Genomic DNA, 25,294 nt, shown 5'->3' on the forward strand with positions numbered 1-25,294 from the left:
AAAGAGTTCATCATGTCCTTTCTCCAGGACCTAGAAGGGAAGGGAAGCTGAGAGACAACATAGCAGGCAGAGGTTGGAACACCACAGATCTTTATACCAAAGAAAAAAACATAGCAGAAAGCTTGCACCATAAGACTGAATTGCTGTGAATACCCAGCGAAGTCATGATGTCTTGCTCCTTGGAAATTTCTGTTCTTAAAGTTTAAAGCTTTTTAACATTTACCATTTTATTGATGCTGCTGCATATGCCCCCCTCCCATTTTTTCTTTCTGTTCTATACATGCTACATGCAATTTGATAGCTGCTCTAGGCAAAGATTAAATTGGGCCAAGAAATAATGAAACCTCATACTTCCTGGTGTCATATTCTAGAGTAAATACATTCAAGTCCCAGATTGCTTGAGTTAATAATTTCCTTTTTCCAGAATATGTAAATTTTAACAGCATAGTCAATGTGAAAATCACTTGAGCTTTTTTGCTTTTCTGAACAAAGAACCTAAGACATGATGTTGAATTTTTAGAATTTATTTATGCTTTTCAACATTCCTCACGCTCATGAGCAATACCGAATGTTTAACTCCTTCTATGGGTGTTTCTATTCTTTCTTTTTCTTTTTCTTTTTCTTTTTTTTTTTTTTTTTTTTCTTTCTGGTTTTGCTAAAGCTCCAGATGAAGTTAGAGATAAATAAGTAACCTATTTGCTACAACCAATCCCAGATCTGGGTTATGAAATATTTCATATGGGCTTCCAGAATTTGCAAATGGTACAAATGCATGCACACATGCTGTGGTACAGCGTGCGTTCCATGTTTCTCAGTTGAACCTTTTCAATAGTGAGTTACATGTACGTCGGTAACTGGCACATGAGCAAACAGATGATGCTAAATAGAATCCATACTCTTTCAGATGTTCCTCGGTGCTGCTGAGGTTTTAAAATTTCAAGTTGTTCTTCTTGCCCTCTCGTTAGTTCTTTCTAAGAAAACTCAAATTGTCCTCCACTGTCTTCCATTTATGGTCAGCATTCTTTGTTACCAGCCAATGCTCAGTCAATTTTTGCCAGTAACAGTCTCATGGTGATGCTCAACTGAATCGAACCACCTCGGCTCTGTTTTCATTATTCATTCAAGATATAAGTCTATTCCAAAGTGTTTGATTCCGGTTGTCCATGGTTTTCTTTTGGAATGGGCTGCCAGCACGCTTGTCCATGAAATGGACTGCTTCTCTGCTCCTGCTCAGGGCTTACCACTGCTAGAGAGAGTGCCTTTGCCACCTCTGTCATTTTGTTTTTGTTCTCTTTTTTCCTGGTCTTTTATTTCAATTAGTCTTCGGTTGAGTTTGCCTTGGTTGCTTGATAATGGTCTGTTCACAGTGTTCTGGGAGTCCTATAATGACTAAGGGCAGAAATTTCAGGGCAGTTTTCCAATTGATAGACAACACATACTTGAAGAAAAATCTTATTTTAATCAAACCTGGACAAATTCTGAAATCTAATATCTACAAGTTTATAAAACTTCATCTGAATATATCTCAGAACATCCCAGTTAGTGTTTGAAAGTCAAAAGTCCACTGATTTTTTTTCCCTAAATATCATGACTGAATCATTTTGAATGCAGTTTTGAATGCAAATTTCTCAGTTTGTCACTACAATGTTTTCCATGGAAACTGCACAAATCAGTAACACATTTATAAATTTCGAGGTGGCCTATGTAATGCTGATTACACATTTGTCTCACACTTGTTTAATGTTCGTCACCTACCAAGTTTTTGAAAGAAAATTATCAACTTAACTCCAATTTAAATTAATTGGCTGTTTTTGGGAGAAATGTATCTTAAAAAGTGCCTCGTCAGCTCTTTGAGATGATTCACATGTTAACTGCTATCATTAATATTTCAAGAGAATATCAAAGTAAATTTCAGAGACTGTTTCCAGAGAAACTGATCTGCCGTGTTATGTGAATTTATGCACCTTCTCCAAGATGCTTTTCGCTCATAAACATCCCTGCCTTCCACAAGGACCCCAGGGAGGTCACAAGTCCCAGGGTGGAACTGGGAAGTAGAAACCCAACAGCCTGACTGCCTTTGTTATTAACTTTCAAAATAACATTGAATAAGTCTATAAAAATGTTTCCATTCTTAAAAGACCAAGTGTTATGGGTCTGTCACAAGGAAAAGGAACCCTGACATTAAATAATATTCCATTGCAAACTGAGGTATGACTGCTGAACAACAATGTTCTGTCGTAAGGCAGAATATAAGTAGAAGGTAGAAGAAATATCCTTTATAAATGGTATATTCTAGGTGGTCCATTTGACAGTTTAATAATTCAATACAATTATAGATTTGCCTATGACGTAAGAAGTTCTATAACTAATATAACATAATCATGATTTCTCTCTGATAGATTAAGGGAAAAAAGCCTGATTCAATGTAAATTTTTTTGGAACAGAATTTTTTTTTTCCCTAAGCATATATGATCTCCCTGTAGGCTACAAAATAATGTCTTTTATTTTAAATTGCCTCTTTCCATGGGATTGACTTTTTAGAAATTATATACACCCTTGAAAAAAATTTCAAACTATTTAGATTATAGCATCAGTTTGTTTTTGTTTTTGTTTTCAGCAAATTAACAATGAAATTAGTCCTCACCATGTACTTCTCTTTCCTTGCTTAGGAACCTCACTACCTGCTTATAAGGAAATTCATGACACTTTTTTCTTAAAGGAAAAAAAAAGGCATACTGTCATGACAGACAGACTCTATTCACGGGTATAATTTATGACGTGAGCGTAGTTAAACATGTGCTTATGGCTCTGAACTGTAGTATTTTTGTTCATGTTGTCATTTTTTTTTCTTCTCTGCTTCCCACCCACTACATTATTAAGACCAAAGAAAGGACAAATGATAACTTTATATGAAACTTGCATGAGTGCCTCAAGTTGGCTCAGGGAGTAATTACCAGCTGGAGGTTCCCAGGGATCACAGGGCCCTTCTGAAAGAGGAAAGGTGTTCTGACATCAGGTCAAGCAATGTGATTAGGTGGAGACCCGTTGCTGTCCAGAGAATTGCAGCCTTCTGCCTCTTAGAAAGACTCCATTGTCCCTCTGCTACCTTTCCCAGTAGTTGGGAGATTTAAACACACACACACACACACACATCCACACACATACACCCCAGAGAAAGGGAAACAAAAGGTTATTAAAATGCAATTTATAGACATAAAGTGGAATTAGAGATGACATTTTAACGGTGGACTTTTTGAGAGCTGAGGGAGGAGAGGGAGGCATTATTAGATTTGCTCAGCTTGATGAAGAACCGATGACTAAGATGTCAGTTCCAATTTATTTTTCTCCATTTAATGCTGTTTATTATTTTAGCCGATAATTTTCCTAATGCTTTAAAGTTCTTATTTTGCATTTTGCTCATGCAAATAGAGCATTTCAGTCTAATTGAACAAATCCATTCTAATCAGCATGCATATGATTGTGATACTGAAAAAAAGCTTAGTTTTGAAAAGACCTTATGCCCTGTTATATGGCACTTTGCCTGTAGATGGCAATGGAGAACCAGTTACTGCGTAGCCATCTTTGTGGATGAAAACAGAGGTATACACCGTCTTCCTGAAAGCAAGTCTCCTTCAGTTTTGGGGTATTTTTGGTTTTGCTTTTGTTTTCCCTGGAGAAAAAGAGACATGCATTTTTTAAAAGATGAAAAACCTCACAATGCTGTCCGTGAACACTAGGATAACCCAGTGTCTAATCAGAGCATCAAGCCCCTCTGCAGTTTTTAGTTCAGATGCCTGGTGCCCTGGCATGGCTTTCAAATGCCTTTGTGAATTTAGAAGTAGAAACTGTCATGAGCATCACACCAGCACAGCACTTGAAAGAATATAGGGGTCTCTCCCTAAAGAAAGGTGTGCATCCTATCGTGGGCAGAATGGGAAAGTGGGCGTACAGCATGATTATTGTTCTCCAGGTTCTGAGATTAAACCTTTTATTCCCATGGAGTCAAAAGCTAACATCTTATTCCAGGTGAACAACTTTGAGAATTTACCCTGTTCTTTTAATGATTGTACCCTTTGTTAATCATAAGCACTTAACTGTACATATGCATTTTTAATATACAGTGAAAATTATTTTTCATTTCTTTTATTTGCCTTATTTTCATAGAGAAAATTTACTGACTGTTTTATACTTTATCTCTTTAGTTCAGAAATGTAATTAGGATTCACCTTTAAGAGTAGCTCTGCTTTTGAAGATCAACTCTTAAAGAAAGAAATGCAAATTGCTGTGATTTGTGGGGTTTTAAAACCTGATTCTTTCCCTCTTATTTCATAGTTATGAAGCCCTCAAATTTAAGCCTAATGAGGTTTTACTGTGGACAATAGGGTGAAGGTCCACTCTGCTTTCTCTTAGGTGACTAAAGCTGATTTTAGTACTTTATTTATTTGTAAAACATTTTCTATTATATGGCATATGAAGAAGTGTTTAAAACTTTTGAAATTGAGAAGACAATTAAATGCACATTTGAGAAAATTTGTTTGACAAGCTAGATCCATTCTAACAAAATGGCCTCCAAGATATTCATGAGGGATTAGTATCTTTTCTTGCCTTTTTATTTTCAATGTGCAGATTTAAGATGTTAGCTAGTTATCCTGCAGAAGAGACATCGTCACTTTATATACTTATGTAGTTAATGAAGAACAGCTTGGTCTGGAGTCTTAATTCTTTAGCACAATGTTGATCCACTGAGTTGCCCCATTTCTCTCTGCTCAGCTGGACCACGGGTTTACCATCAAGAGATCAGGGTCTTTGGACTACTACCAACAACCAGGAATGTATTGGATAAGGTATGAGATGGTGCAGCTCAACAGTCAGTGTTTCCATGGCAACGTGCTGGCAGTCTCCATTAACCAGTTCCTTCAGTGGATAAACATGCTTTTGATTTGTTATCCAGTCCATATGCTGCTTTATCAGTTTCATTTTAATCTTGATTGAGATGCCACACCCCCTCATTCCTTTTTTTCACCCATTATTCACACTGACATTTGCCAGCTTTCTTTCCATTGCACATGCTCAGTATCTATTTCCCTTATGGCTAAAAGGACAGTATATTTAGTGCTAATGCCAAAGCATTTGCCTGATGTTGTTAATTTAAACAATGATTTTCAGTGCTCTTCTGTCCCTTAACAAATGGAAGAACAACAGCACATTAGTGTATGTTCTGTAGAAGTATATACTGTCATTTTAAAGTCATCCAGCCCGACCTTGACCTTCTTAGATGGATGAAACAATGCATTTCCACGTTAGTAGTAGAAGCGCCTCCAATTACAGTGGGCTCTAGAATGCATTGTGTGTGTTGGTAAGCTTGTGTCTTCCAATTCTCCACCTTTTTGTTTTGTTTTTGTTTTACTGTTACCTCTCTTCCCCCGGAAATCCCTCTATGTATTAGCTATTGCATGAATTCACTTTTCAATATTTTGTAACTGTCAGATTATTTAGCTGGCTTATCTGCTCAAACAAAAGAGTCTATGGGAGATATTGATTTTTTATTAACTGGGTTAAGATTCTATCCCATCATTTTCTATTCCAGTCAATGGCCCTGGTATTTCCTGCAAGGGGCATTGAGTGTGTCTCTTTAAGTTATCCACAAGCAGGATGGTTTTTGATGGATTGAAAAATGAACTCTGAGAAGTTCTAGGGAACTTCTCTTCTCCATCTTAATGTCTCTGAAATCATCTCCAGGTAATGTTCTACATCTTAGTGTTTGCCAAGAAAAATTCCACTGGTTTTGGCATTTGTTTCCCCAAATGATGGAGCCTATTGGCAGAAATGTAGTGTTATCTGGCATTGTTTCATGAATTAGGCCGCCAAAGTTTACCAAAAAAAAAATATATATATATATATGTATGTGATATATATATAATTTTAGTCTTTTAATTATTTTTATATAATTAAACACTCAAAAGGACTTAGGAAAGCAGAAATGAGCACCCTCTGACAAATTATTGGAATACTCTACCATCATGAAAATTCCCAAATCTGCTTAAAGTAAGAAAACACCCAGGCCTCATTAAGATATTTTAAGTCATTTGTATTTATTTGTATCTTTTGGATTGATATACACCTACAGATTGCACATCCACCTTTGTATTTACCTAAGTAAACTGGCTCCATAGATGTAGAAAGAACCTTATTTTATGTTTTATCTTTTTGAGGGGAGGGTGGCTTAATCACAGGTTGCCAAAGGAGTGCCCATCTCATCACAGAACATTCCTAGTACCACAGGACCACCCTCCCCAGGCCCTAGGAGGGTCACTTTGCTCCAGGGATAAACAATGACCCCAGAGTCTATCAGCATTAATTACCTTTGCCTGGTTTTGTACTTCATATAAATTGAATCACACCACACTCCACCCTTTTTTTATTGTATGTCTCCTATCCTCAGGCATATTAACCAGACATATATGTGTAACGTTGATATATAATTAAAAATGGGCATCCAGTATGTCTAATAACAGTTGTGCATACTTGTGCAATAAAAATTACACACCTAAACTCATCTAATTTCAAAAAACAGATAAACCTCCAGAAATCAAATTACTAAATTTATAAGATTAAGGGTGGGAGGGAAAAAACCAAGTCAACATAATAATTAATACTTATAGCCACATATAAAAAGACCATTTAACTAAAATCCTAGTGATGGTTCCCTTTAGTCGACAAAATGACACTTCCCTGAATAATGGGCAGGAGCAGATGGGAGATAATCTCTTTATTCTTCCACACATAAACTGCTCTGTTTTCCAGCTGGGGGCAGTAACAACAATGTTTATAGTTAATGCTGTTCTGAACAGCGCACCCAGTATGTAAAGCTAAATTGGAGAAATGATGCTAAAATCTCATCGGCATCTATGCTTAATTAGGAAGTTTTATAATGCCATTTAACCGCAGAAGGAACACACTCCTCACTGCTGGCAAATGCTTGCCTTTTATCTCCACAGAAGTGGGAGCATTTGTCTAACCATGGTGTCAGCCAACTTTCTAACATAAACAATCCTTATAGGCAAACAGCCCTGCTCCCCAGTTGTGTTTACAAGTGCTTGTGGGTGTTCTCACTAGTCTGAGCAGAACTCTGGGGAGTCGCACTTGCCTTTCACAGAGCAGCCCACATGAGGGCACCCCACATCTCCTTGGGGTGCCCAGAATTGGCGTGATCCCCTTAATTGACTTTTCAGTAATATGGAGGAATGGTGGGATCCATTTTCTTCTTTTTCTCCTTCATCCTCCCATCTTCTAGCTGCTTGCAAACTGCAGCTAGGGGCAACATCCTGTGGTTGACTCATTTATCCAGGAGCTTTTACCCCTGTCACCAGAGTCCAGGGGATACACTGTCCCATGAACAAGTTCACTGGGCTCTTCTGTACTCCCAGGGCCCGTGAAGTCATCTTTTTTCCCCTACTACAAGCCATTGAAAAGCGTTTAATTCTGTTACATTTTCTCCTTCTTAAAAATGGGTCCTTATCCACAGGGGTGCAGTCACACACATTTCCACCTTTCTCAGCTGAAGTTATCACTGTGGCAGGTGGTGTGGCCAACAATATGCAGAAAAGAATTCTGTACCTTCAGCACACAGAGGAGGGTAACAGGCAGAATGGAGTAACCCAATGAAATAATGCAAATATCAAAATAAGACATAAGCTAAAAATGCTAAATAAGATAAAATGGGGAGGTGAACTAGGACAAAAAGGTTCTTGGGTTCCCAGGCATGACGTGACTAAAATGTGCATATTGGATTCAGCACCATCCTGAAACAGTGAGTAATGAGGCAGAGCGGTGGCAGCCGTGCACCGTCTTTGCAAGGCTATTAAATGCTGTCATGCTCGGTTGTTAAAAGAAATGGGGTCAGTTAAATGCATCTCACTCGGTGCAGGTTTGAAAGACTGTTTTCATGGAAGCCAGGGAGGAAGCACAGCATAGCGTGAGAAGGGCTCGGAGGTGACACTTGGCCAGCAGCTCCCAATGCACACAGTACTTTGCCATGTTGTATTGCAGGCTGCTTGGTAGCAAGTCACCTTGGCCTTGAGAAAGTGCCCTCCACTGAGTATCCAGCGCTGCCAAAGGGCAGTGCAGATGTCTCTGTTCTGATGGAACTGATCACCCAATGATGCCCTTCTGAGGCTCCCTCTCTAACAGAAAGGTGGTGGCATCAGAGAGGGGTGGTACTAAGCTTGACACATAAAAAAGGCATAGATTTAAGTTTCATAACACTCAAACTGCAATAACGGAGAAGTCTCAGGAAAGTAGTGAGGATTGGTCTTGCAGTTGTACCTTGTTACCCAGGAGCAAGTTAAGCCAGGAAGTTTAAAAGGTGAGCCAGCCCCATGCCTACTGTAATATCACGAACAGTCACTGAAAGAAACAAGGGAATAGTGAGTCATCTGTGTTGTTTTACCAAGTCAGCCAAGTGGCTTACTCCTTGAGGTGTCATTTTGACTCGTTTGTTTTGTTTTCAGAGGCTCCTTTAGAGGGGATTCCAACAACATAGGTGAATTTTTCTTTTAACCTAATGTATTTGTCACCAGAAATAAGAAAATTCCATGGCATTCCCTTATTCATTGGATATAAATTGAATTGAGAGTGTATACACTTTCCTGAGATTCTTGATGATTCCAGATTGGTTGAATATCATGTGGTATCATAATTTTGACATTGGTTTCCCTCTTTTTAAGTTAGCAGTGAACATTTACCCTTTTTTCTACATATTCATTCCTGCCACACTTTGCCAAATTTTCTTTTCAATGCTCATTGATGTGATTCAGATTCTCTCAGGTGTGAATATGTGAGAAAAAATCTATAGAATGTGGCTTTGGAGTCAGGAAGCCTTGGGTTTGGATCCAGTCTGTCCTGCTTCCTGCAAAGTGACCTTGGGCAAGTTATATTCTTTCTCTGATTTTTAATTCCCTCATTTAGAAAAAAGAGAAATGTATTATCTACCTTCCAAATCCATGGTGAGGATTAAATGAACTGTATGTGCACAACATCCTTCACAGACCCAGCCCAAAAAAGAACTCAGAAAAGTCAGTTTTGTTTTCCCCACTTCCAAGAAAAAAAAAAAATCATCCACTCCAAAGTAGAGACAGAGTCTCCTGAGAAACCTGACCTCTCTCAAAATCAAAGCATTTATGATTAACGTAGAATCATGATTTTTTTTGATGCTCTGATTCAGATAAATGACTGAGCAACTTTTATTTTATTTTTCATGAGAATTTTTGACACAAAGTTTCATTTAAAATAGCCAGAATCAAAAAATCCCAATGAGGTATAAATTAAAATACTCTCCTCTAGGGCATGATTGACAAACTGCGGCCAATGGGCCAAATCTAGACCACTGCCTATTTTTGTAAATAAAACTTTTTTGGAACACGACCATGTACATTCATGTACAAATTGCCTGTGACTGCTTTTATCCTCAGTAGCTGAATTGAATAGGTGTATCAGAGAACTATATGGCCTGAAAGTCTAAATTATTAACTATCTGACCTTTCCCAGAAAGAGTTTCCCAGCTCCTGCTTAAGGGAAAAATATGTCTAAATTAAAAGATATCGCCTGTAACAATGCTTATTCCATTAAATCAGGCACTGGACTTGTTGAAACTGTCTCTACCACCCAGAAGAGTGACAGGCACAGAGTAGGCCTTCAGTAAATATTTATTAAATGGATGAATGAAAGGTTGGACTCTCCAGAGATGGGATCATTCTTCCACTGATTTTCAGGATAGGTATGTTTTGAAGAGTTTGGAGTACTTTAAAATATGGGCAATCAAGTCATATGTGATGCTGTAGGATAATATTCCATTTTTATCAACCCAGGAGTAAGCTTTTTGAAAAGCTGAAATGGTTTGTGCATTAAAAGGAGTTATTCTGTCACCTGCTAAACAAGTTCTAAATTTTCATAGATTTTCTTAAGACAAACCATACCCGTGGTTGCTAGCTCACTAGAATGATGAAGCACAATCACCATGGCAGCTTAGCTTAGCTTCTGGCTTCTAGGAAAGAAGAGGCTGCCAGGCAGAGGCAGTATATGAATTTTGTCCACTGGAGGCCTAGGCTCAACCCCCAAGGAACCATAACTGTAACCCTCTAATGGAAAGCCATCAGAAACCAAGTGCAGAACTGGGCTAATTGGGATTCTCTTAAAAACCAGCTCAGCAGAAGAAACCTATGTTTAAGGCTGCTGTACAGAAGCACAGGATCAGCTGTCCCAAGAAAATGAGGAATAATATTTAAGAGAGTCACACCTACAAAGTAGCAGTGGAAGTTAAGTGAACTGCATCCCATACAGGCTGCCTCTTGTCATTTTAATGAACTTCTTTACTCTAGGAAAAATTCATGCCAGGTCTCCAGATACTCTGTGGATCCTGGCAAGGCCCCAAAAGGATCTGAAAGCAAAACAAAACAGAACTGCAATAAGCATGACAGTAAGCCCAATAAAATGAGGAAGGTGAATATTTCAATCGATTTGTCAGTTTAATTTTACTAGCAAGCAAAACATTTCCAAAATGGCAAGCAAGTCGTAACTGAGTCCCTACAGAATGAGGGTAAGCAAAGGAAAGGGTTCCTGAGATTAATGCCCCAGCAGCTGCATCCCTGATTCAGTCTCCTAGGTAGTATGAATAATGGATGGGCTAAAAGGCAAAACGCACAATAATGTTCTTTTATTAATGAAATGAAGACTATTTGTGATGGCTAGCAATAAATTAAGAAAAGCAAAAAAGGGAAAGCAGTCAACATTTGCCTCTGAAAAATGCAGTTACTTAAATACAATAATTACTGCCATGACAGAAAGCATTGCCTCACAACTAAAATGAGGTACATCCCTTGTGAGTCCTGCCCATATTGCAGAACAGAAATATTTTTGATCCATAGACTCTAAGGCCTATTGTTTGCTAAGAGAAAAACGTAACCCATTATGGTAGATTGATGGTGATATTAAGCATATGCATAGAATTTCATAGGTGAATGTTTCCCTAGAGATCGTGAGTGGTAGCCCCGCCCCCTCATCTATGGGCGTGGACACTGCAGTACTGTGTGGTTAGGAAACAAGTCCAAGGTCACATAATTAGCTGAGCTAGGACACAAAGCTAATTCTCCTGACTACTTCCTACTGCTGCTTTCAAGAGGATTAAACTAAAACTACCAGACAAGCCAAGCATTGTGAAGATGTGGGGTGATTCCGACTAGCAAACACAAAATGAGTGCTTCAATTCATATTCTTGATTCTTTCCTGATCTTCCTCCTCCATTGCTAAAATTTCCCTTTAACGTAGCATAGGATATACCAGATGGATAGTTTGTGTGAATTTATGCTGATTTCCAGATTTAATGTCAGGAAACAAGGATTTAAAATATCCAAGCACTGTGTGCAAAATAGTATCATTTCATTGTAAGAACAGGCCACTGGCCAAATTCATTAGCTATATCTACTGTAGATATATATTGTTGTACTAAATCTCCTGGTTAGGCAAGCTCTGCCTTTTATTTAGATATGCCTGGTGCTATAGCAGGTACTGACGCACAGTGTTTATTAATTTCTCTGAGACTTCAGCTACCATGCATGCAACCACCTGAATGGCTTGAGGTTACCAGCATTATTTTACTAGTCTTCAAGTTCACTACTTAGTAGTGACCAGGGGCCTTGTGATAGTCAAAGGCTTACAGTTTGAGGTAGGCATATGCAGAATATCTCTGTGTAGGACAGTTTATATTAGTTCATTTCTCCATGCCATTTAATCAACTCCTAGTTCTCCCCTGCACACAGCATAGCAGTTGCTATTCCATACACATCTGAAGTAACTAGGTTAGAGTTTCTGGTCAACACCAGAATCTCAAGAGATTTCTTACTCACTTCTAACCTGGATAATTAGCACCAAAATGTGATAACACAGTCTTCAGTTCTCTCAGGAACTCTTAATGAAGTGGTAACTTACAGAGGAGACACTTGAGATTTCTACTGCAAGTCCATGCATGCCTGTTCCACCAAAGCTACAAACCACGAACAAAACAACTATTAAAGTAAGAAACCTGTTAGGAAGTCTTTAAGAGTTAATGGAACTTCAAACCCGTACCTGAAGACATCCTCACTTTACAAAGATAGGTGGTATATGACACACCTGGGCAATTTAGGAAGACCCTGTCTCAAAATTAAAAAACAAAAACAAAAACAAAAAGAGCTGGAGATCTGGCTCAATGATAGAGCACCTCTGAATTTGACCCCCAGAACTGAAAAAAAAAAAAAAATGACATCTGGAAATTTTATGTGATTGATACAGAGTAAGACTGCCTATCAGAAAGAGTTGAAAGGGTCCAGAATTTAAGTTTATGGTACAACCCTCCAGAGGATAAATTCTGTTTTGAATGCTTTGGGGGATATCAGTTTGACTACATATTTTATGACAGTAGCTCCCCCAAATTATATAACAATGTGTATAGTTCTATTTTCTTGCTGAATTCTTCATTCCTGAACTGTATCCTAGGGCTACAGAATTCAGTTGTAAAGGGTGAACTGCATAGGTATGGGAGGCAAGTTAACTTTACAGCCACAATTAAAACTCTAAAGATAAATGACAATGCTTACTGTGATAAGAGATTGGATGAGAAGAAATATTTTCAAATGGGTCAATACATTTGTATAAGAGAATATCCACTGTATCTGAAATAAGAATTTGACATTAGAAACATAAATTATATACTTAAGTATTGACAGTAATTTTAACTTTTTACTCTTTTGTGGCATAGAGTTACTTTGGGTTTTTTTGTTTTGTTTTGTTTTCATTATTCAGAAAGTGTGTAATCACCTAAAAATTACTTATTAATTAAGAAGTATGCAATACATGTCTAATATGTATACCACCATCTGCTAAGCATTCTAGAAAATGTAGGGAAGTTGGAAATTGTACCATAGAGGAATTTATACAATATTGGAGAAATAAGCACAAAAAAGATAATAAGAAGTCAGTGTGCAATTAAGTATCAAAAAATTGGCCAAGACAATTCTTTCCCCAGGGGTTTAGAGAAAAAAAAACTGATGCAGTAGGTGAAGGCTTGAAGAATAGGTAAATTTGACTGGACAGAGAGGAAGACAGGTCATTTCAGGTTGGTGGACAGTTTGAGCTAAAATGCAGAGGTGACAATGACTAAAGTGCATTCAGAGATATGACAGGACTGTTTTGATGGCAAGGGAAGAAACCCCAAACCACACTGGATTAAGCAAGAAGGAAACTTATTATTTTATACAACCAGAAAGGTCCATGGGTGGGGTCGTTTCAGTGATGGATGGATTCAGTGCTCATTCAAAGTTTGGTTTCCTTCTGTCCATCCTTCAAACCTGCTTCCTAGAATTGGCTTTAATCTTGAATCCAATCCACATGGTACCAGGATGTGGAAAGCCCACCATCCTCTGGTAGCTGGGATTCTTTGTAAAGGTAAAGTCCTAGCAAAAGTCTCACTGTGTCCTGTGACTGCGTAGTGTGCCCACCTGAACCAATCATGGGTGTCAAGGAATGCAATTAGCCTGGGCTTGTTCCTGGGTCACAAATGCACCCCTGCCCCACCCCCAGAGATGGTCTAGGGTCACCTTTACTGGAATCATAAAGTATGGGAGCGGGAGGTATCTAAAAAGAAATTAAAGAATGGCTAATCAAGGTAGGCAGAGTAAATAAATTCTGTACTAGAAAATCCAGTGTCTGCTTAAAGGGAGACAACAAGCCTACTGATGTCACAGAATAATTGTGAGTAATGACAAGAACTAGACACTGGAAGTTTTCATTGTAAGCACATTGCCAAGGTTAGGAGAAGGAATTGGACTTTATGAGAAATTGTAAATATATTGAACCTTGTGGAAATTGACCTGTCAGCTGAGTTCAGGAGGTACTGTGGGTTGGGTGCTCCAGAGAGAAATGGGTGACCTCTGTTGGATTGTCCCATATTTCAAAAACTACAAAGTTTATGGAATGTCTGTTCTGAGCTATGAACTATGGAGAATGCAGAGAGGATGCCCAAGACTTGATCTTGGCCCTTCACAGAAGCCTAAAGTGTGGTGAGGAAAATAGTCGATTATGGTGTAGGCAGGATACAGAGTGATAGCAGTACATACTAGACTGTTGTGAAAACAGAGAAGGAAGAAGTTTCTAGAATGAGCCACTGTCCACAGAGCTGAGAATAGAGTGAACTCAGGGAGCAGAGGTCAGTGAACAGAGATACCCTCTGCAACATCTTTGAGAGCAAGTCAGTTGGGACCACTCAACACTAGTCACAGCCTTTGAGACTATTAGGAGGACCTGGATGGGTAAGAAACTACATCTCTGTCACGAGAACAAGATCTCTCTAGGAGTTTACAGACCCCCAAATTCAGAATGGGGTTGGACTCAGTGGATCCTGACCCATTGTTCCTAGGAAAATTTTCTCTGATCTGCAGCATGGGAACACCCTTGTATTTTGACCTTTGGTGCTCAGGGTCTTCTCCTCAGCCTACTCTGGATGGAATTGGAGAAGTAGGGAACTACTGGAGTATAAGGACTCTATTTTGTTCTGTTCCAATAGATTTCAGAGCAAATGGGAAGACATTGCTTGGGCCTTCTGCAGAAGTGAGTTCTATTCCTAGTTAACAATGCAATATGGACAAGTCTCTCCTCATGCCTGGGCCTCAGTTCCCTTGACTATGCAGAGTGAGAATTGGACAAGGATACAGCCTTTTTTGGCTCTAAGTCTATAGATCTAATAGAAACAACCACCTTTAATCCATGACACATGCTGATGACCAAGCTATCTTTCCAAAAATAAGTGTCCTGAGAATACTGGAAAACCATGCAACTGGAAGTTCAGGAGCACTTGAGCATGAAAGGTCATCTACAAAGGTGAACACGTAGAAAGATGCTAACTAGGAAGTTTGCAAGAGTGGGCAAAATGACCATGTAAACAGGGAAAGAACAGGGGTTCTCAAGTAGTGGGACAAGTAAAGAAGAGAACATAATTGCCCTTCTGAGGATTTGAAGAAATGAAGGTGGAAATGAGGGTAATAGGATCATGCAGCCATGGGCTGAATATTAAAGCCACCAGCTTCTGCATAAACTGAACTATGGTATTTGTGGAGAAATGTCCTATTTCAGTGACTGAAGCCAAGAGTGTGATTTGAACAACTGAACAGATTTTCATAAATATCATAAAATTAATGGGTGTAGACCAAAAACTACATCGATGAAGTTTATATAAATTCAACAAGAAGAATGAAAGGTGGATGTCAATTTCAACAAGCCAGTTATTGGATCATTGAATGAAAAGATATATTAAATATCAAAACAGTGCCAATGTAGTAAGGGAGGGAAGGAAGGAAAGTACATGAAGTTGTAATAGGGGCTTCCTTTGGCATTCCTTTCCTGTGACCTGTAGTTACCTAATTTTAAAATACGAGCTTCCATCAAAAATGAATAGCTTACATTTATGGAAGTCTTGGATGGTAAAGAGCAGTTATACATCCATTTTCACCTACAGCAACTCTATAAGGGAGGGAAAAACTTATTCCAGGACCTTATTTAACAGATGAGAGAACTGAGTGAATGGTTCACACAGCCAGTGACAGAGCAGGACACGAAATTCCTGGCCACAAGCCCTGTGTGCTTTTCTTCTCCACATCTGACTGCCTGTGTTCACTAGTCAGAATTCAGTCCAACACCAGTGACTTTTTTATTCCTCAAGAAGGTAGAAATAGAACTATTTTTATGACCAGGAGAAGAGTTTATATTACCCTTGGATTAACAACAGAATGCTTTTTATGTAAGTCAGACTAAATAGACATCTGTTTTTTACAAACATTCAACTCCTCACAAACAGACCATGTTCAGTTTGCTTTGAGAGCAAAATACCATGTGTTGTAACTTTACAATGTTTTAAATAAAGTTAGGAATTTAGGCTTAAGATGCTGAAAATATCATAAAATCAATGAGTATAAGTCAAAGAATTACATACATGAGGGTCCTTAAAAATTCAACAAGTAGAAAAATCAAAGGTAGACATTTCAACAACCTAGTTATTGAATCATTGTATTAGCTATCTAGTGAAATGAAAAGTGAATTGTTAAAGTTTATTGTCCTCATTGGTTTGTAACACTCTTAGTCAGTGTGTGGAGAGTTTTTAAAGTAGAACAGTTCAGGCTAATGAAGCCATTTACTGTACTGCTTCTACACTCTGTCTCTATTTCTCTCTTTATTACTTCATTTTGGGCCTTTGATTGCTCCGTTTTAGATCTGAGATTGTTCTAATGCTATACCACAACTTGTATGAGGGGCTTAGTTTTCACTTTGTTCTCAGAACCAGGCTGGCTATAAATTTATCTCAGTTCTTTGAAGAAGTTAACAGTAAATTTTCAAGAGGAAAAATGGTGGTATATATCCCTATAGAGGAAAAGTAATCTCTTAAAAGCAGAATAACCTCCAGGCTACATCCTTTTAAAGAGGGACTTTCAAACAAGGACGCCTTCGACTTTTATATGTGTTCTATATTTTTCTTTGGGCTTTGTACCTGCTCTTCTGCTTTCTGTGTAAGGTTTCGCTATAATGACCCCATTCCTCCCCACACCCATTAAATCTGTGATGAAGTCATGCTGTTCTTCATTCTGATGTCGTAATAACTTCCAGAGCTACAGCCAGATAACATCCTGGGGATCATCTGAGGTTTCCTCTGGAAAACGAGGCATAGAGCTAGGAGTTGAAATACCTACAAAAGCAACTCACCGTTTCATAAATGGCCACATGCTAGGTGAACTTTGCAAATGGAAAAGCTTCCATTTGGTTTATTTGCATTTAAAGCCATGTGTGATTTCAGATGTTCAGACACTCCTCATCAATAGATGACAACAGATAATGATATTAACCATTTAGAAGTGAAGGAGTGCTAAAAGAATAGGGCGAGCTTGTGGCTCTGTTTCCATGTCAAGGAACGTCATCACCTTTCATCTTTATTATTCAACTGTCCTCAGCTGCATGTTGGTCAATGCTGCCCGGGAGCATCCCTCCATGCCACACACAAAAGATTGAGACAACCATTTACCAGAGGGATGTCCCTGGTCAGCCTGGGAGCCACCAAGGGTAATAGATGTGGAGGTAGCAGAAGTCTGGGTAGGGCCGGGGAGAGTTCCAACCTGTGACATCATCCATCCTGCCTGTGCCTGCAGATGTCATGACCAGGTCCTCTAAAGAGCGCCTTTTGTGGGAGCAAGAGTTTCTCAAGGGTGGCGACGATTGACAAACATGACCCATAATGGACAGGTCAACTTGGCCAGCATATCTTTCCAACTTCAGTTCTAGAAAGTTCTAGAAAGAGACCCTCATGCCATTGCCTTCGGCCTAATTGTCCTCTTTCTCATTTTATGCCCCTGCTAGACCACCGCTCTTGATAAGGAGAGGCAGGTTTTCCGACGAAGACGCAACCAGGATGTGAGGAGCCGGTACAAGGCGCAGCCAGCTCCGCCAGAACTCAACTCGGAATCGGAAGACTACTCCCCAAGCTCCTCCGAGACTGTTCGCTCCCCCAACTCACCCTTTTAATAAGCCCCTTTTACTCAAAGTCCTAGCTTAACCCTTTGAGACTCTGAGATTTTTTTCCCCAAATTTATGTGAAACAGTTTCATCTGATCTATCTAGCGCTCAATGCTTGAATGGCAGAAGAGAAAGTGTGTTTTCGGGTATCTTTGAAACGATTTCCCTTTACTGAATGAGATGGCACATGTCATTTGTGAAGATGGTAATTTGCTGCTAATAGGGTCCTCAAAGGGTTAAAGCTAATTTGCAAATTTTTTAAAACATAGAAGCAATGAATGTTTTCATCAGTCAAGTTAGGATCTGCAGTATGTAATATAGCACATGTTAACCCTCTGAGTGCATAGAATTTTATTGAGAATCCTTGCTGGGGAATTTTTCAGGCCTTTGGATGCACACACACATATTTCTTGATTTTGCTGCAGATCAAGGGGTGTTATTAAGATGCTGAAATGTCCAGACAAGAAGGACATCTAGAATGATCTCTTGCTTGTCCTTTTCTGTGGGTTTAGAGCATGGCAGGTTTATAACTTCAGCATATGCACCCCTCTTTTTTCTTCATGATCCTATTAAGAAAGGGAATTTTTTTTTTTTTCTTTAGAAGTATAACCATCTGCTGCAGTGAGGCCTGCATGGTGGGGAGTGGAGGGAATTGGGTTTATGGCAAATGCCCTGACCCAGGAAATTGTCGGTGCCCTATCCCCACAAATTGTCTCCATACAAAGATGTACTGGTGACACCTCAGAAATGCTGCTTCTACATCAGCTGCTGCTAGTGCCAGCACAGACCCTCCAAGGATCACCATGGCTTGTCTCGTGCTTGGTGAGGGGGGGTCTGTCTGCTCAGTATCAAACTTCTACAGGGAAGAAACAACTGGTGGAAAAGAGCAATAAATTGCCAGGTGCTCAATAGGGCTGGGATTTCAAAGGGAAAGAAAAAAGAAGATCTTGTGCATTTTCTCACCTGCTTTTTTCCATGATCCTGTGGTCATTGGTCTGAAGTCCACACATAGTATGAAATCCATACATGGGAGAGCTGGGGCACAGTGGAGCTAGAGGCAAGTGATTTGCAAGGTGGCTGAGGAGAAAGCATGGTGGGAACACAATCCAGAATGTTCTAAACTAATTCCATGTGCCCTTTATATAGTCTCCTGGGAAGAGCAGGATATAACACCTAGAAAATGGCCCTAGGGATAAACTTCCATTCCCCAAGATTTTTTTTTTTTTTTTTTTAAATATGCTGCTATTTTTAGCACTCGGGGAACATTTTGTTTTTCCGTCTTTGGACTAAGTCCTGTCTGAGACCTGTATTTCCACTCCTGTTACCAAATCTCTCTCTGGAAGAAAAAACTCCAGGCCTGAGTTTCTTCTGGAGCATATCCCATTGCAGAAGAGGGGATTACCATTTCCTATTCATTACAGCAGAACCCAGAGGGGAGGGTACAGGGGTGTCTTGGAGGCAGGGTCCCAAATCAAATGTCCTCCTAAGATTTGCTCAGCTCTGTGATCTGGAAAATAATCAGTGAGTGATATCTCATGAAATTTGCATTTGGATGCCTGGGCAGTACTTATTTCCTCAGTATTGAATATGCTTTAATATCAGAGAGTCTTAAAATTTATGAATTACTTTTCTATATTCAGTTATTTGTTTTCAAATTCACACGGATCTTCGATTTCTGCTTTTTACTCTTCCACCCTTAAACTGTGGTCTGTGCTCAGATAACTGATCAAATCACAACATTTCATTGCCTGTGCAACACAAGACTCCCAGGATTTTTGCTCTTCCACTTTTATTAAGGGTTTAATTCTCATTCTCTCTCTCTCTCTCTCTCTCTCTCTCTCTCTCTCTCTCTCTCTCTCTCTATCTACCTATCTTTTTAGAGGATCCAGAAATGATAACACCTAAAATCACAGAATAGCATAAACCAACAAATTAGTTAAATTTTTTTGAGGTTGGAGCACAGAACACCAGGAAGAATGTCAGCATGTACATTGATTCCATTTTAGTAAAGGACACTGAACTGGTCTGAAATTACTGCTTTCTCTGAAATTATAAAGTAAAGTACTATTGCAAGGTGAAGGAGTAGGTTTTTAGCTTGGCCTCAACTCTGAATGTGTGATTGTAAAAAAATCCTATGGGCAGAGACCTGCTTGCAGTAGATTGTCATTTTCCTCTTTTTAATTCCCCCCTCTGAATTCCTTTTTTTCTCCCATGGGTGTTAAATGTGTTGCTACAGTATTCAGTGTACAGAACCTACAATGCATGCCTCAGGCCTTTTTCCATGAATACCTAAGGGGAATTCTGGAGCGGTTCTCAGCATGCTGCAGAGGGGCAGCTCAGAAGAATGCAGGGACCATTCAGCATGAGGATCCCAGGGCCTCCCTGTAGAATTGGAGTGATCTATGCTAAATAAACAATGGAATGTGACCTGTCAAGTAGAAATATTGAGTAATCAGATGGAATGGAATCTTTCCAGCATTAAGCTACCAAGATCTCGAATGTCAGAGATGTACTCAGAGGGTTAATAGACAAGCACAAGGCATGCCGATGACGTTGGTGTATCCAGATTGCTTTGCTTTTAACCAGTGCTTTCTAATTTTTTTTCTCAACATTCTTGGGATAGGTCAAATTTGAAATAATTAAGTGGTGGTGTTCTTTAAGGACTTTCTATAACCAAATTGATCTTATTTTTTATTTCACTTATCATAGAACAAATATGTACCATTCTGGCAGTGTATCTCCGTAATTATCAATTTACTCATCGCCACAAGTGTTTCCATAATTTTTTTTCAGGTATTTAATATAGCTCTTATGGTGGTGGCCTGGTGATGGGAACTGTCTGTCCTTTACTGACACGTGACCAACCATATGATATTTTCGAGGGAATCCTAAGATTCATCTTTTCAGTTCAATAGTAGGCTAGCTGAGGAAGAACTCCTTCATTACTTGCATCGTGTAAATCATCTCTGTAGATGAGAACTGTTCATGTTAATGAACGCATTTTTTTCTCAACATTGTAGCAGAAATCATTTTATTCGTCATGATCAATGAATATGTGATTTGTTCCAGATCGTTAGAAGGAAAAGTAAGATTTCAGTCATTGGAAATGTTTTTACCGTAGCCCTCATCTAACTTACACGTGGTGCATATTAAAATAAGCAGAAGAAAAAAAATGTGAATAAACTACTGAAAACACTCGGTGTTTTGTATTCAATGAAACCTTCCTGCAACCTGCTCAGCACCCCCACGGGTGGTGGTTTAACAGGACCCGCAGATGTTGTTGAAAGAAAGCAATATATCCATGAATGAAGGCTAAAATTGCAATCCTTTACCCTTTGAGGCATATTTCAGTTGAGCGAGAAAAAAAAAAAATGAAAAGAAAAATTGACTTAGAGGGTCACAGCGCTACTGTATGACCAAGGCTCAAGCACATTAAATCACGGTTGTTTGCTGGCCAACGGCATCAGTTAGACAACCCTGTCCCCTGTGCCGAAGCTCGATTGTGCTGAGGGAGAGCTTTCTTAATATTATTGTGTTGCCCCTAGCTCTTCTCTGGGTAAGGATCTGTCAGCATTTCCATGATAAACTCCTATTCTCAAAGGTTTTTAATTTGACCATAAAAACGTGCCCCGGGCCAAAGTTTGCTATACAGGGTCTGTACCAAAGAGTGAAGGTTCATTTCCCTCTCTTCCCAACTTTCTTTCCAACTTTCCTGAGAATAGAAAGAAAAAAAGAATCCAGTTTGTGTTCTTAATTGTGATTTCAGAATTGGGGGAAACACCTTGATCCAGGATGACAGTTTTAACATCATTATTCATTTGGGTGTATTTTCTCTCTTTTTTTTTTTTTTTTATGGATCACCTGGCATATAAGGTAGATAATGTATCTTTTCTATAATTAGTAAGTTGTTCATTTTGTAAACTGCCACATGATTTTTTTTTTTTTTTTTTGGTCCAAAATTTTTTTTAAAAAACTTGTTCAGTTCAAAAGTTAGTCTTCACCACACATGTGATCTGTCATTTCCATTAGGAGTTTGGAAAAATACACTCAAATAGACCCTTACTTTGCATGCAGTATAGAGGGTCAGATATATGCTTCTTTGGATATAAGGATTTCCTTATTTAATCATCAAATTTCATGAAGCTGTTCTAGTCCGTTGGGAAAAATAGTGATTAAAAGCACTTCCAAAAGTAACATTTTTGGTCAATGCAGACATGGATAGCATAAAATAACACATTTCACACTTTCTTTATTTAAAAGCAAATAAATCAATGAAACTTGAGGACACACTAAACATTTGATAACTGCAAAAGTGCTTTAAAAATTGGTTCAATGGTGCTTATGCATGGAAGAGTTACAAATGGGGTCCCTGGGACTGTCAGATGGAATCTCTAGTTTGTATGTAATTACACACTGAAGGAGGAGGTGCTTTTAAGCCAGTCTTTTACTTTTTAATCATCTCAAATATGCAACCATCCATTCAGTAACATTAAGGGTCATAAACCGGTGGGAAACAGGAAATGCAGGCTTCGAATGCTTCTGGCTGGAGTGTTTTTGTTTGTTTGTTTTTCTATTGCTGTTGGCTTCTACTCTGAAGCTGGTGTGGTGATTTTTCTCAGTGAGTGAGCATCTAACTGGCAGGTGTTTTGATCATGAGGTTTGCAATATCTTGCCCATAGAGACAAACGAGAGATCTAGTTTCATTCTTTTTCCCTAAAGGAAAAGCAATCTCTAATGTTAAACTATACCTGTAAATTTCCTTAATATTCTTTTTTAGTCAACTAAACTGAGACCCTTAATGTTGCTTTAATGTAAAATTGTATATTTTTGTCTGTGATATACTTTATTAATTTAAAGTAATAGTTCTAAAGCCTTCACTGTTGGTATTAAAGGAAAGTAGAATTATAAAAGTGATGTTAAAGACTCTAATAATGTCAGTTCATTCCAATTCAATCGAATGTGGTAAGAAAAAGACCTTGAATAGTTCTCTAGGGACAATTTCTCACTTGCCATTGACATTAATCTTTGATGTATTCTCAGAATAAATAAAAAGAAATTGAAACTGGTCCAAGGTTGGAGTCATATCCTCAATAACTTTTTTAAAAAATTTTATTAGGAAATTAATAATAGCCTTTTTCATTCTGGCTGAAAGAAAATTATTAAAAGATTAGTTGAGTGTGAAATTAAATACTATTTTGCTCATGCATACTAAAAAGATGGGCTGGAAACTTGCACTTAAACAAGTTTCCGAAAGGTTTCAATTTGGTAGAAGAAGAAGAAAAAAAAAATCAATGTTTCCTTTGAAAATACTGAATTTATCACTTGCTGCATGGATCAGATGGCATAGGTTAATCTTTGATTTTCGGAATCCTAATGAAATAACTTGCAAATAATTTGTGTCTATGATTAAAGGTGGAATGAGATCCGATTTTTTTTCCTAATCCTTCAGTTTAAGCTAATAAATGTAGGTTAATGTGGAATGAAGTCATCTGTGATATGTTTATTTATCAGCTGAGCTTTTTTGATGTTGCCTGTTTTTATGTAAAACATGTTCTTAAAGTTAATAAAATAATAATTCTTGGTGTATGAACTACTACATAATACCCTCGCTGCTGGGTCTAACTCTTCAGTTCGTGTTGCTATCATGGAGTGAAATTTCATTTTAGTTCAATTCAGAATTGACACATTCAGTCCACGAAGGAATAGCCCAGCTGTGTTCTTGGGGGAAACTCTCTCTAGGCGAGGCTTTAAAAATTAGTCATGCGGTCAGAGTGTAGCTTTCCCACATGTCCTCCACAGCACAGTGTGTATTTCATGAGCATAATTCAAAAACAGCTATTCCAAAAATGTCCCTTTTCATATATTACCTTCCTGCCTGGGCCAGTGACTTGGATAAACACAAAGAAATCAAATACTGTTCAGCCCTATTTTATCCTTCAACCTATGTGCACAAGCTCTCCAGAGAAGAGTGTTGTTTTAGCCACTAACCTGTAATTAGCTGCCATTTTTATAGCAATTTCCCATTAGGCATTCCACATGTAATATTGTCCTTAGAGAAAATTGCCAGACTGTACAGTGGAATGAAGTTCTTTCCTATTGAGTTTCTCAATGCTAGGAGATTGAAAAGTCAGCCAGGAAACTGACTGTGGGTCCCCTGGTATCTTATAGAAGGTGCCAGAATATCTCCACGCACTTGTAAAATTAGCAGTCACCTTCTCTGCCATCCATGGGCTGCTGCAGCTGCTCTTTTCTCCGTTACTCTTCAGTAGTGAAGTCACTGGGCCCTTTCTAGACTCTTTAGGCAACTGCCGTGAAACAACAGCTAAAGTGCTTGCTTCCTAAGAAACATTACCTTGTTTTATGAAGCTGGCAGCCTTGCCAAAAATCTGCCATCAGAAAGATGGACTTGAAAACCCTCAAACACAACTCTGGGTTGAAGATGATAAAACTGTCACATATGGGAATTGGGAAGGAAAGGTCTTCCACGACTGCAGGCCATTTGGACTGGGAGTTGGAAAGGTAGCACTCATTATGTACAGAAAAGGCAGTCATGGAAATAGAGGTAGATGGATTGCAAGAAACAGGTACAGGTGCACCCTGGAAACTGTCTTAGAGCATCTTCGAAATAGAAGAAAGACTTTGCTCTATCTCAGAAGGTAACCCACTACCCCAGCTCCAAGAGGAGTGCTAAGAAAAGACAAGGAGCCACACCCAGCCAGCTGGACCAGCCAAATCCACGCTGGCCATCAGCACTGTGACAGATGTCCCAGCCAGCTTGCCTGCACTTCCAAATCATTCATTCAAATGTTTCTTGACTTAGTGCCAATGCTATGGAAAGCACTGCACTTGGGCTCAGAAAAGAAAAGGGAAACTTTGTTGTCCATTTTTATTTTTACCACAGATCAGAAGAATTTAAAGATAAGAAAATATATCTTGAACTTCAAGGTGTATCATTTACTGTGACTCTTAGTTCAGGGTTCAGATGAAATATACACCCATACCTAGCAAGACCGTGTGCATTTATGGCGACTTTGACTCTCTGACATGAGGATGTGTGTTTACCATCTGTCTGTTCGATGATACACACACCCCGTGGTACTCTTGGCTTCGCTCCTAGGTTCTGAGGTAGAAGGCCTCCCAGAGTCCTCTCTGCCATCTGTAATTAGAATGAGATTTTACCTCTTATCATTCAATAATACTGGACTCTGTCCATCGATCCAGCAAGCATTAACAGGGACCTACTAGGAGTGATGCACAGTGCAGGCTAAGATAAACAAGACACAACTCCTGTTCTGAAGGCTCTTATCCTAGTGAGAAATCTTCTACTCTGGATGTCCATGGGGTGGGATGACTGATTTATCACTCACAGATGGCCAAACACCAGTTTGTCAGGGGCACCACATCCCTACCAGCCCAAGACTGGCTCTCAGCATGTGTGGACCGTGCAGGCTGCCTGCAAGCCAGCCATCAGTCACACGCAAATACTTTTGTGGCCCACTGTATGCTCTGTTACAATTCAAGTGGCACCCTTTGAAAAATCCTAGAAAAGGGGAAAGAAGAGAGAGGAGAAATAAAAGCTGATGAGAACAAAGTTGCCACAGTCTTAAGATCCAGTGTATCATTTGAAGAGTTTAAAAAGAAGGGAAATATCCGTCTCTCAATGTGTGTTCCTCCAAACCAGGAAAAGTTCCTGGAGATGCTCTGTGGGATT

General features: G+C 38.9%; 1 protein-coding gene and 1 long non-coding RNA gene across 7 annotated transcripts in view; one reads left to right on the forward strand and one right to left on the reverse strand.

Annotated features, from left to right (window-relative positions):
• DCLK1 (doublecortin like kinase 1) overlaps positions 1-19,432 on the forward strand; it is a 329,057-nt gene extending 309,625 nt beyond the window's left edge. For 3 of the 6 annotated variants that reach the window (XM_079137378.1, XM_079137380.1, XM_079137381.1), the window contains one exon: positions 17,428-19,432. In XM_079137378.1, coding sequence (XP_078993504.1) covers positions 17,428-17,592 — 165 coding nt within the window. In that variant the 3' untranslated portion in view covers positions 17,593-19,432. Of the gene's footprint in view, positions 1-4,770; positions 5,815-17,427 lie in introns of those variants that run through there. The other 3 variants (XM_079137379.1, XM_079137382.1, XM_079137376.1) reach the window with 2 other exon arrangements.
• LOC306659703 lies at positions 18,327-23,173 on the reverse strand. The gene is made up of 2 exons (XR_013763392.1): positions 19,452-23,173; positions 18,327-19,421 (listed from the first exon to the last, which is right to left on the reverse strand). It is a non-coding gene; the product is annotated as an uncharacterized lncRNA (long non-coding RNA).
• Positions 23,174-25,294: the final 2,121 nt, after the last annotated feature.

Source organism: Sciurus vulgaris (genome assembly GCF_902686455.1).
Source record: "Sciurus vulgaris genome assembly, chromosome: 4".
In the NCBI taxonomy this organism is placed as follows: Eukaryota; Metazoa; Chordata; class Mammalia; order Rodentia; family Sciuridae; genus Sciurus; species Sciurus vulgaris.